The 13,210-nt window shown below is 43.1% G+C and overlaps 1 protein-coding gene across 2 annotated transcripts; it reads left to right on the top strand.

Moving 5' to 3' along the window:
* Positions 1 to 1,299: 1,299 nt before the first annotated feature.
* On the top strand, positions 1,300 to 8,785 carry onecut1 (one cut homeobox 1). 2 transcript variants are annotated; one of them, XM_017418772.3, is made up of 2 exons: positions 1,300 to 2,752; positions 6,750 to 8,785. In XM_017418772.3, exons 1-2 carry the CDS (start codon positions 1,690 to 1,692, stop codon positions 7,037 to 7,039), a joined length of 1,353 nt encoding a protein of 450 aa, XP_017274261.1. In that variant the 5' UTR covers positions 1,300 to 1,689; the 3' UTR covers positions 7,040 to 8,785. The 2 variants fall into 2 exon arrangements, with proteins under 2 accessions (XP_017274261.1, XP_017274260.1); XM_017418771.3 differs by having other exon boundaries at positions 1,300 to 2,767.
* Positions 8,786 to 13,210: the final 4,425 nt, after the last annotated feature.

The following is a 13,210-nucleotide window of genomic DNA, read 5'->3' as shown; positions in this document are numbered from 1 at the left end:
CTCTGTTGTGAGGGGGAGGGGAGAAGGGGGCTGACAGATGTGGGGGGTGGGGGGGACCCCCTACAGCAGGACCAAAACAGGGAAAAGTCTGAAAGGTTAATCTGTCCCCCGCAGATGTTGGCTTTGGGAGTCTTGAAGCGTCACCTTTGACATGTCCCCTAATTCAGCGGGGGGGGGGGGGGTCCAGAAGGACACTGGCCGCTGCAAGCTGTCACCCCGGCCGGCTGAGGACGCCCTGCCACACTGCTCTGTCAGCCTAAATGGCCCCTGACGTGGAAAGCAGGGGCCATCGGCTCCTTATCTAAGCTGGAGAGGCATAAGTGACCGAACACACGAACACAGGGCCGCCGATCCTGGAACAGGGGGCTCATTTGGAGAGACGTCCAAAATGTGGAGTCAGATCGGTTTAAATTTGAATACTTTTCTGATTTAAAACAGCCATCTGAATCAATAACATGTTATTTTATTATATAAATATGTGCATATATATATATAGGTATAATTTCACAGCGTATCAGGCCAAATGCTTCCACTTTGAGGGCAAATCAGTCTCGAACACAGCGGATTAAACGTGTTTCCAAACAGGACGCACACTTCTCACGCTGGGCTTGGTTCGTTAAGCCTAATGGTTGAACAATAGGCACATCTGCTCGTCTTTTTCTGGCAAAAGAGAAGGTCTTCTTCGTTTTGGTTAAACCGCCACATATTTGGCACTGGTATGAGGGGTGGGGGAGGCTTTAGTAATAAAAGAATAAATCCATGAGACGCAGAAAACTTTCCAGATGGATCTTAAGAGACTTTGATTAATGCGCCTTGGAGTTGCTCTTGCTTGAAAACCTAATTGTCCTCATTTGGTGTTTTGGAGATTTTTTTTTCTAGTTTTAAGAAAAATAAACTCTCAATGAACCCGGAAGTTTACCTCATTTGTGGTTAATGATTTAAGGAGGACTGAAGGAATACGTTTAGATCCTCATTACAGAGCTGTAATGAACTTCTCATTCTCTAAAGAAACACTTAAACCTTGCTTTGAGTTGATGGGGGTTCTGCAGCTTTGTGTGTGTGTGTGTGTGTTTGTGTCACCGTAAAGATTTAGGCTGATGGGTTAAATGTGCGTTATGGCAGCGTTTAGCAGGGCGCTTTGATGCCTCCCTTCCTTAATAAGGTACAAACGTCAGAGCAGTGGGGGGGCGAGGGGTGTTTGTGGAGAGAGAAAGACAGAAAAAAGAGAGAGCACGGGGAGGGAGGTGGGTGTCCACAGTGCGCATGTGTAGACGGTGTGATCTGTGCTGCGGTGGACCGGGGACTGGACACACACCGCTAGAGAGATGGCGCGGCACCCGACCGGAGCGCGAGGACAGCTGGTTGGCGGCGGGGGGGCTTGAATTACAAAGAGAATCAAAATATGTTGTTGTTGTTTTGGTTTTTTAAAATTGCGATATCAACAGAAAAATTCAAGGATTTTTTAAAAAGGAATTCCCATTCTGGAAATCGGCCGCTGAGGTAGGAAAAAAAAATTAAATATCATAAGCGATTATAAGGAGGAAACAGCGAAGGAGGATACTGCCAGAGGAAAAGACAAAAATTAAATTAAAAAAAACAAGCAACAAAATAAAACTGAAGTTTACTGGACGTGAGGACTTCTGGGCAGATAGGTCAGATAGATGGTTGGTCCACAGCGCTGGCCGGATCATGAACGCGCAGCTGTCCATGGAGAACATAGGCGACCTGCACGGAGTGAGCCATGAGTCCGTGGCCGCTCACGGGGAGCTGCTGAGCGGCCACAGTCCGCACTCCCGTCCGAGCCCGCGGACTCTGAGCCACCGCGCTATGGGCATGGCCACCCTGCTGGACGGCGGAGACTATCACCACCCCGGACACCTGCACCCGGCCATCAGCATGTGCGAAGCCCCCCCTGGCATGAGCGCGAGCACCACGTACACTACCCTAACCCCGCTGCAGCCCTTGCCTCCCATCTCCACCGTGTCCGACAAGTTTCCCCCCCACCATCACCACCACCACCATCCGCATCACCCTCACCCTCATCCGCACCAGAGGATCCCGGGGAATGTCAGCGGCAGCTTCACGTTGATGCGGGAGGACCGCAGTTTGGCGCCCATGAACAGCCTGTATCCCGCGTATCACCACAAGGACCCCTGCATGGGCCAGAGCCTCTCCCCGTTATCCGGCTCCGGGCTGGCCAGCATACACACGTCCCAGGCCGGCATCCCCCCTTACGCGCATCCCGGCGCCGCCATGCCCGGGGAGAAGATGCTCACCCCCAGCGGCTTCGAGGCTCACCACCCGGCCATGCTCGGCAGGCACACGGAGCAGCACATGAGCTCCTCAGCGGGCATGGTGCCAATCAACGGCCTCCACCACCACCCGCACGCCCACCTCGGCGCGCAGGGCCACGGCCAGGGGCTGGGGAACAGCCGGGAGCAGGCCTCCGGGCCCGGGCAGCAAGGGGGCGGCGGTGGAGGAGGCGGAGGAGGGGGTGTTTCTGGGGGACAGATGGAGGAGGTGAACACCAAAGAGGTGGCGCAGAGGATCACCACGGAGCTGAAGCGCTACAGCATCCCTCAGGCCATCTTCGCCCAGCGGGTCCTGTGCAGGTCCCAGGGGACCCTGTCCGACTTGCTGAGGAACCCCAAACCCTGGTCAAAGCTGAAGTCCGGCAGAGAGACGTTTCGGCGCATGTGGAAGTGGCTGCAGGAGCCTGAGTTCCAACGCATGAGCGCGCTCAGGCTCGCAGGTGAGCGAAGCCTCGGTAAAGCCCCCTTTTATTTTTTAATATTTTCTTCTACTGCTATAAATTTAAAAAGGCCATGCACACTGGCGCTAAATCATCACAGAAGGACATTAGCCCTTATTTTTACTCTGTGCTGAGCGACTGAAAGGTCAAGTGGGCCGGCAGGATCAGATTTATCCTGTTGGTTTCACTAATAAAGAAAGAAAAAATCTATTTTACAGCAAACCAAGGGGCACATTCGGGACAAATGTTCCCTCCAGGATGATTGTTCCTCATAAAACGAGATGATCTAATCTCTCCACTCGTCTGCAGAAAATAAAACCTTTATGGAAGATGCTGGAAGGCCATGCTTTGGGGTTTAGTCTCCATGTTTTCTTTTTTTATTTGGGATCAGTTTAAAGACTTTTGAGTGAAGGAAAAGTTGTGATAGATGATGTGTTTCACCAGGGAACCGTGCACAAAACATGGGCCTCCTTTTTTCTGTTTCTACACTAATTTTGGGCTGAAGTGCTCATGTCATTTTACCTCAAAATATCGACCGCTGGGATGTGTGTGTGCGTGCGTAAACTGATCCTTGTCCCAGAAATCGTTAGGAATGTGTTTATTTTGGTGGAGATGCAACCGATCAGCTCCTTTTTGGTGTTGCCCTTGGTGTAAACAGACATATTATGGAGGAAAGTGTGTGTGTGTGGTATGTCGGTGATAAACTAGATTTAAATGTCAGCTGAAGTTCGCCTCATGCATTATTTAACAGGCGAAAATTGCTTTGGCCTTCATTTTGGAGGGGGAAAAAAGGGAAAGAAAGAGAAAAAAAAAGAAACATTTAAATGTGTCCAAGGAGGAGGAATTAGAGGAGATCTCGGCTCCATGTTGTGCTGCTAAACTCAACCTGACTTGACTGAAGTTTCTTTAATTAACTGGTGGACCTCTGTATTAATTTGTCCCCGAGGTGCGCACGAGTCAATTAGGGAAGCGCGGACAAATAGCACGTGCCCGGTTTTCTTTACTTTTTCTTTTTTTAAAAGCCAAGCAATGTCCAAACAAATGGACTTTTGGGTTCTTTGAAAAAGTGAGGCTTCAGCTGCAGAGCTGCGGGGTGGAAACGTGCGTGGATTTGCTCTCAGGTGTGTGTGTGTGTGTGTGTGTTGGTGCGTGTGTTCGTTAATCGCAATTGATTATTTTTGCAGTTTTCCCATCTGCTGCTGCGCTTCTGTCTGTGTGTGTGTGTGTGTGTGTGTGTGTGTGTGTGTGTGCGCTGTTTCAAAACAAGATTTTATTACTGACTTTTGCAAATGAGCTTAAAGGAGAGAGAGGAGGGTCGTTTTACTTTGAAAGGCTGGTTTTGAATTTGACCTTCATTTGGGTAATCATCTAAAATTACACAATAAAACTTACCTAAACAATTTATTAGTCATCTTTTTTTTAGAAAACTATTACTAAAACTGGCTTTACAAGAGAAAGAAACCGCAGCTTTAGTTCATCTTAATGAGGACTTCTATCTAGTATTTAGTGCTTTATTTTTTTATTTCTTTATCTTATCAAAATAGTAAAAAAAAAAAAAGTGTTCATTCAATTTGTCAAATTATTTTTCTAAATCGCAATTGTCAAATTATTTTTCTAAATAAAGCAGGAAATAGGCTAAATGAGTGCAGTGTTTGCCTAAATGATCACAATATTTTGGCAAAAAAAAAACTAAAACAATAAGAAGTAGTATGAATTTTAAGAGACCAGTCTTGAGTATTATTTTATTGATCCGATCAAGTGAAGCAGATATGTGATCGTGTTCTGAAGTAGATTTGAAATACTTATTGATTTCTGGCTTCTGATATTAATCTCGGGCCTTTTCTCCTTTTCCCACATAATCAGTTATCTGAGATGATCCAATAGAATAGAATAAAACAGAACAGAATAGAATCAGTACATTTATGATCTCTAAATCAGCCATATTTGGTTGTTCTTTTGCTACTTTCAGAAATGATCACTGAACATGTAAAATAATATCACATTTAGAAGCATTCGACTTTTTTAGGTGAATGTTTGGTGTGTTTTCAGCCCACAGCTGTTTTTGTTTTGTTTTGTTTTATTTCAGAATAAATCCCAGTTTCTTTTGAGTGTGTGGAGTTATCTGTGTGTTTGTAATGATTAGCTGGGAGCAGCAGCGGTGTGTGTGTGTGTGATTAGACTGATAATGAGGTCGTTGTTATTGTGTGTATGTGTGTCTGGTCCTGGGAAAGCTGTAGCCTCCATGCGCCATGCGCCCTGGCTGCTCTGTGGCCGTGGCTCCTGCTGCTGTCTGAGTGGCCTTCACTCCTCCTGATTTATTGCAGCCCCTTAAACACAAGGAGCTCCAGATCTGTGTTAATGTTTGCCAGCACTGGAGACACCGGGCGACTCATACTCACAATTATACATCAGTTTATCATCATACCAGTGCAGGCTGCTGCTATGTGTATGCTGAAGATGGTGCTAGAAATGTATTCTTTTGGTTGTAATTTATTCAAGTTGGCAGATATCTCACTCAAACTATTTTATAAATACTTTATAAAATCAGTTGTAACAGAATCCATTGGTTGGTCTGTCAGTGCACTCATGAAACTGTTTAATTTTGCACAAATCTCACTTATTTTCATATCTTATTTTTGAATGCTTGTTGATGAAAAACCTTTAATCACTCCTTGTGCTTTACACCACTAATTACTCCAGATATAAGAACTGTTTTGCGATTTGTGTCTCCTTAGTTACATTTCCACAGTGAGTCTTTTATGTTTGGGTTTGTCAGGCAGCTCACTTCTGCCCCCTTCTGGTTTCATCTCGCCAATCAGCCTGAACCTGGATGGCTTTACTTGGAAAAGAAAGCCATTAAAATGAAAGAACAACGACATCATCTGAGCTTGACTTGCTGCTGTTTATATTTCTGAATCTTACTGTTCAGCCTCAGATGTATGCTGTTCAATGTTTTGCAAATCTTCTGCATGACTGAGACGTGTAGCTGCTTTCAGCACCACGGACAGCGCTCAGAAGCCTCCTGTAGGGTTCAGGTTTCCCCTCCAATCATGGTGGTGTTTAAGACAAAAACAGAGCAGCATCCAGCCTGATGCTGCCAAATTCCTCCATATTGTTAATGTCACCTGGAGTTCCTCAGAGGCGTACAGATCAGCTAGTCAGCATGCCTGCTCCAAGATAATTATAGCTCTGACTGCACTTTAATTACAATACTCAGCCACTAGAGACCCTTTTGTTTTACCTCCAACTCCAGCAGCTGGTTTTAGCTGCTAATCAGTCACAGCAACTTTATTTATGAAGAACAATTAAAACACCCCGAACTGAGCAAAGTGCTGTACAATAAATCAGCCACACTATGATTAAAATAAAAGGATTTTTATTAGTTTAAAACAAAAACATGTAAAACGTTTAAATATAAAACCAAGAAAAAACACTGATTGATGTAAAATATTACTTTAAAAGCCCAATGCATTAATTGCAATTAAAAGCCAGAGGTAATAAATGTGTCCAAAGCTGGTTTTTGGCACCTTTGATTGACAATGGAAGGCTGTTCCACAGTTTTGTGGCGGCTACACCAAAAGCATGATCTCCCTAATCTGGAATGTGGAATTTCCAAAAGAACCTTTTCAAAAGATAAAAAAGGACTAACATTTAAATAAGGGCAGAGAAGTTTAGATTATGTATTCTGTTGCTAGACCCTGCAAAGCTTTAAAAACAATCAGACTCCACTGACCATTATAATAATGATATCAGCTGAAGCTGGTTTTGTTCAAATGCATTAATGCTCAACATTTTGAGATGCAACCTAAAAGAAATGTTTAAATTAGTCCAAAAGTAATGTTCCTTTATTGGTGTAATCAACATATTATTTTTTTCATTTGCATTCAGCTATCTTTAAGTGAAAACTGACCTTTCAGACATTTGAGCCTGTTTCTTGTTTCTCTACCATCTTCTCCTCTCATCGCTTGTCCCTGTTTCTTTCCCCACCTCTCCGCAGCATGTAAGCGTAAGGAACAGGACCATGGCAGGAGCGACCGGGGCAGCGTGACCAAGAAGCCCCGGCTGGTGTTCACAGACGTGCAGCGGCGGACGCTCCACGCCATCTTCAAGGAGAACAAGCGTCCGTCCAAGGAGCTGCAGCTCACCATCGCCCAGCAGCTGGGCCTGGAGCTGGCCACAGTCAGCAACTTCTTTATGAACGCACGCCGTCGGAGCCTGGATAAGTGGGTGGACGACGGCTCCGGTCACTCGGCCAGCTCTGGGCCCAACACCTGCACCAAAGCCTGAAGTGGGACTGAATCTGACCAACTCATGGACTGACTCAACCTCGGTGGAAAAGCTTTAAAAACTTACAGAAATCCTAGAGACCTCGAAGCAACGTTTTGCCCTTAAAACCTGTACTATATTGATATTTATAGTATCCAAAGATGAAAAGAAAAACAAACCAAAGACTTCTCGTTTGACCTGCTTTAAAATGTTTGTTTCAGCAACATGTTTATGTTTAACATACTGCAAAAAAAAAAAACTTTCACTTTCTTACACACATACACGCACACACACACACACACACACACACACACACACTGTCACTGGTCTTTAGCTTTACTACTCCTCCCCTCACCTCCCCACTGTGTTTCAGTCTATCATTCGCCATCCTTATCTTTAATCTGATTGGTTGGTTTTGATGATGGGTCCCTAAATGGAGGTTTAATCAGCCTGTTGGGAGTCTGATCTGCAGCTGTCCACAGCCTTGAAAAAAAAAGAAATAACAGGGATGAATGTGGAGTTCCAGTGGGATTGGCCAATCAAAACAAATCCTACAGGAGCGACCGGATTGTTCTTACACCTTGTTCGGATCGGTGGCGTGGACTCGATGTTTGTCTGTGTGTCTGTCTGTCTGTGCAGTTGTCTGTCTTTCTTTCAAGCATTTCAGACAGACAGGACAAGAACTGTCCATCGGTGGACTGCTAACCCCGAAACCAAATAAAACACATCTGAGCTAAACCAAAAAAGAAAACTGGGAAGAAAAAAAAGGCAACCTCAGCTTACGTCGTTGTGCTTTCCTCCAACATGCTGAAGCATTGAGTCATCAAAAACAGGAGAAACCTAAGCTTTCTGCACCCTCAGCCTCTCCTGCTTTGTAGACAGATGAAGCAGCTTTACCAAAGAATATATTCCGTGATTAATTATCTTACCTCATTCCCTCTTGTACCTACAGAGACAGACTGTTGCAGCTCATGCAGCATTTCTGCATCAAGCTCACATTTTTGTTCCTTGTTAGTAGAAATGCTACATGACCTTAAAAAAATAGCTATTTGCCTTAAGGTTGCCTTCATGAATCAAGCAGTTTATTCCTTTTTTTTTTAACTTCACAATCAGCCAGAATGTTATAGCGGATGCTTTTTGTGATAATGAATCCTTGCAGATGTTTGTAGATTGAGCTCAGATTTTTATTCAAAATGCCCAGCGGCCGGAAAAGAAAGTCGAGCCTGTTCAGTCGTGTGTTTTCTCTGCAAAAGTGAAAGCACAAAATGCTCTGTTTGAGAGACAGATTGTGTCTTTTTTTTAAGGACTAATGGTATCACCTCTTTGTAATAAGGACTGAGTGTGACTCCATCATCCCTGCATGCCTCATATGTATTTGATTTTATCTCCTCATCAAAGATGTAGAGCCGAGGAGATGATATCAATGATCAAATCACTTTCAGGCGCTTACACAGCAATGTCAACTCGTCACCTGAATACAAAAGCAACCCAGCCAATTTCCCTCATCCCCGCCACCCTCCCTACATCCCTCCTCTCTCTAAGTAAGCTATGCATTTCAGCACTCGGAGGAAAGCACTGCACGGAGCTGGATGGCATTAGCTATATTAAGCTGACCCACCCCACACCTTCCCCCCACCCATCCTCGTCTGGGCCAGGGTTAGCAGCTCTACATGCATCACAACAAGCGCTGAAGGAGAGGCCAGGGGAAGCTGCTTCTTCATCTCTGAGTGAAAAACCAAAAAGACGACGAGAGACCAAAAAAAAAAAGAAAGAAAAAAAACAAAAACAGAAGTTTCAAACCTGCTGATGTTTTTAGTGTGAACCAAAGATGCTACCTCACTCAAGTTCCATATGTGATTTCTATCACTTTGATGATACCAAAGATAACCAAAGATTTTTTCTAATTGCACGGCCTCTGTGAGTGGTGTTAAAAGATGCTATGATGTACGTGTCCCCCACCCCCTCCTCCTCTTTTCCCTCCTCTCTTTCCTCCTCCTTCAATCTGCAATCAACCCATGCATCCCTGCTATACGTGCTCTCGCTTCATCATTACAGCTCTGTAGATAGTCATGCTGATGTAGCTATAGGCAGATGTGCTGCACACAAGCGGCCGTGCAGGTGCCTGCAGGTCGACTTACACTGACGTGATCTTTGTTTGTGCCTGTTAGTAACAGAAATGTCGATGTTGACAAAAAAAGCCAAATAACACGGAAGAATTTGACATTATGACAAGCCAAGAATTTTGATGCAGTCGGCCCAGAACGCTTTACGTTTCTGTAGCTTTCCATCCACGCGGCCCTGCCTCCTTGCGTCTTTTTGTAGTTTATAGATCGAACAAATAAGTCAGACATCTTCACACGACCATTCGGGGCAGACAGCCGTGGGCAGAATTCAACTATAGGCAGACGTGTTCCTGAAAGTAGAAGCAGATGTGTTGCAATCTTTCTAAAACTCCCAGGACGAGTGCCTTGCTTGAACCAAAGTGTTAAACCGCCGTTGACCTCTCACCTTTGACTCTGTGAATACCTCAGCCTGTAGAAGGGCCACAACTGAAGAAACAAGGAATCTCTCTTTCTCTCTCTCTCTTTTCTTTTTACTATTTTTTACTTTTTGTCTTTGTTGAAATCACAACGTGGTGCTTTCGCCAGCTCAACCATGCAATGAAAACATACCAAAGGATGTTCTGTTGTCCACTTCTACAGATTAAACCAAAGGTCTTTGTTTCTCGTCCCTTTCTCCTCCGTCCTCCCTCTTGTCCCTCCGTCCCCCTTTTGTCCCCCACACCTTCCCCGTCTCTCTGCCGTGTGTAGGAAGGTGCAGCACTCTGGCCGTGCATGTCTTTACCAATGTCTCTGAATACCTCATAGTAATAATTCCTTTGAGTTCTGCACTGAGACGTCTCTCGGCCGCAGGACTCCCTTTCTGTGCGATTTGTTACTGTCGTTTCAAAAAGCTGTACGATGATCTTTTTTGAGGTTGTTATTTGTTGATTTTCTTTGTTTGTTTTTTTTACTATTATTTTGGCAGAAGTGCTCTGTTCCAAGTCACGGAGGACAAGTTTCAGGGTTGATGTTCGAAACTTTAAGGGATGGAGGAAGAAGCATATTTTTTATCCGACACTGGGTATTACTTTTACAGGGTAAAACCAACTGCTGTGATGTTGTGTTCATGATTCCTCTTTTTACCTACGTCCCTGTTGTGATTTTCTTTTTTAATTTAACTGCATTTTGTATCGTTTGACAACTTCTTTAATATAAGTATTTGTAGAAACTCTAGATTTGTACATAGTAGGGTTTTTGGAGAAAAGAAATAATAGAAACAAAAAGACAGTTTACGTTACAGCCTTATTTCTCACGCTTTAAATCTAACAAATGAGTTTGTTTTTGTGTTGTTTCTTAATTTGTTTTTTTTTTCCTTTAGCAAATCCTAGGTGGCATTTCAATGTGTGTGTTTTGAACACTGCCAAAAAACCAGACAGTTGATTTTGCCAGAGCCAACAAAGTCAAACAGGAGCTGCTTTGTTGAACAGCTGGCGAAAAGCAGTGTGTACATGTGTTTTTTTATTTAATTTTTTTGTTTGTTTTTAATTATTATTATTATTATTATTATTGAAAACAGTTACTTTATGGGTATAGCTGCACATCCAAAGATTTCTAAAACAAACCAAAAAGAAAATTGGAGGAAAAAAAATATGTATGTTTTTTAAAAAAGGGGGAGAAAAAAAAAAGAAAAAAAGAAAAAGCACTGGCATTTGTGAAGTTGTTGAGTTTTTATTTGCCATTCGCACGGGTATAGAATGTAGAAGGCGTAGGGCTACGTAGGCAAGCTGACTCTACCGTGTGGGGAATCTCCTGTACAATCTGAAGCATTTGAAAAAAAAAAAAAAAAGTAAAATAAAGAAATAAATAGGAGGGCTGCAAGCCTTGCTCACTTTGCTGTCTCATGCACAGAGTGAGGTGGAGCGGAGGCAGGGCAGCCGGTCTGCCAGGGGCCGTGCCACGGAGCTGGGTCTGTTTTTATCACCGTGGCTCGCCGCCTTTCTCCACCGAGTATCTGTTCTTTTGGTACGTACTCGTGTAATGACTGTAAGCAAAGTCTAATAAAACTGCAAAGAACCTAACCAAGAAATCCGCGTGTGAATGTGTGTGTGTAGGGGTTCTGACATTTTGGATTGCTCGTTTTGATTTAACGTGAAACCCAGATTTCAGGTTCTGCTGAGGTTTGGGAGTTTATGTCCCATCATCTGCATGCATCTCTTTGCTGGTTTTTGTTGTTTTGTTGGTTTTTTTTTAGGTAAATGTATTTGTTCTGCATGTGTGTGGCTGATTGGTGGACATCGGAGGCCCTGCTGTCAGCAGTGTGTCCTCTCTGTCATGCTCAGAGGACTGACCAAAATGTCCAAATCAAACTAAATCAGGATGCTGTGCTGTCGTCACGTCATAGGATGGAAAGATTGTTGCATTTCAGTTATAAAAGTCTGTATTTACGAAGAAAAATGGTTTGATGCCAAGTGGACCTTTCTCTTTCTCCTTTTATCTCATTACGTTTTGTTTATTCTGTCTCATAGGAGTTCCCATATGATGGGTGGCTTGGCTACAAGTCTCAAAACAATACTGCAGCGCCTACGACAATCATCTGGGTCTCTTACGCCGGGGAACTAGTTTCTCACCCGCAGAGGGGTGTCCTCGAGCTATTCATACACAAAGATGCTTGAAGGGTTTTGATAAACAAGCATATTTGTTGTCATATAGGAACAGATTACAGCCAAAGTTATTTTCTTATTTTGTTTTGCACTTGCGTTTCAAAAGGACTTCTCATCGGTCTGGTCGGCCTTTTTTCTGTTTCTTTAGGCTTCCTTCTCGACACACAGTGGCTCTTTATTATTTCAGTCTTTGAGTGTGTATGAGCGTGAGTGTGTGAGTGGGTGTGTGTGTGCGTGTGTGTGTGCCAGAGAGGCGATACTTGCCTGTGTTACTCCCACATGTATAACTCCATGTCTCACGACTTGATTTCTCATTGCTGTTTCCCGGGCTTTACTACTGCTTTCTCAGTGCCGTGCAATATCATCTGTTGTGATTGCTGAGCAAAAAAGAAAAAAAAAAAAGATTAAAGAAAAAAAGAAAGAAAGAAAAAAAATTGAGAAAGCAAGTGATGATGTCATCCAGCTTTTTTTCAGTGTTCAGATGTTTCAGCATTTCTGTAGTCACAAAAAAAGGTAGAAAATAAACTGTTGTTATTTCCAACGTCTGAGTCCGACCTCTTTTATTCCTATTTTTTTGGTGGGGTTGGAATGTGTTTTTCTTTCTCAAACAGGCAAATTCAATCGATACTCATGTTTTACCACATACATTATGAAATATTAACTCAAAAGATCTTCAAACCGTTCATCCATCCGGACACTGCTGACTCGTGGAATCGCCAACTTTGTGATTCAAAAGTGCAATGAAAGCAAACGCCGAGCTTATAAAATATGGAAAGCACAGACGGTTCTGAGACCACAAACTCATTTAATTAGAATATTTGATGTTCCTGCAAATGGGGATTCAGGTTTGAGTGCCAATGTGTACGAAAAAAGAAAAAAAATAATAACTTCATGAATAAAAATTTACATCAAAATATCTGGATCAGCAGTTTAGCTTTATTATATGTTGCTTTTTAGGTACTTTTAGCTAGATTAGTCAAAGTACAATTATGCATTAAAACAATCTCTTAAATAAAAGAAAAGTAAAATAAATAGCTCTTTGTATTTTTTACTTCTGTTTAGTGCTAAACATATACAGTAAAATAGAAATAAAGTTACCAAGGTTAAGGTTTTTAACAGTATTTTTTGTCCAACTGGACACATTATCTGTAGTTAATGCTGTTTTAATTAACTATCAGAAGCTTTTTTTACCTCATTGTTGTTGCAATACTTCCATGCTGCCGCTAGATGGAACTGCGACATGTAGTTTCCCAAACCTTTGAAATAAAATAACAATAAAGAACAGAATGAAACTACATGTTTTTTACTTTGACTGCTCTGTTTTTAGTTTTAAAAACCACGTTCTGAGTGTGATTCTCACTGGAATAAGTGATTAAGTCGTAATTAACTGGGATAATAAATAAAAGCGGAGGTGTCTGGGCTCTCCCTTAGAGATAGGGTGAGAAGCTCGGTCATCCGGGAGGGACTCAGAGTAGAGCCGCTGCTCCTCC

Source organism: Kryptolebias marmoratus, linkage group LG15, assembly GCF_001649575.2.
Source record: "Kryptolebias marmoratus isolate JLee-2015 linkage group LG15, ASM164957v2, whole genome shotgun sequence".
NCBI lineage: Eukaryota > Metazoa > Chordata > Actinopteri > Cyprinodontiformes > Rivulidae > Kryptolebias > Kryptolebias marmoratus.
Note: the sequence above shows the minus strand (reverse complement) of the source record. Positions and strands in the feature narration are given on the sequence as shown.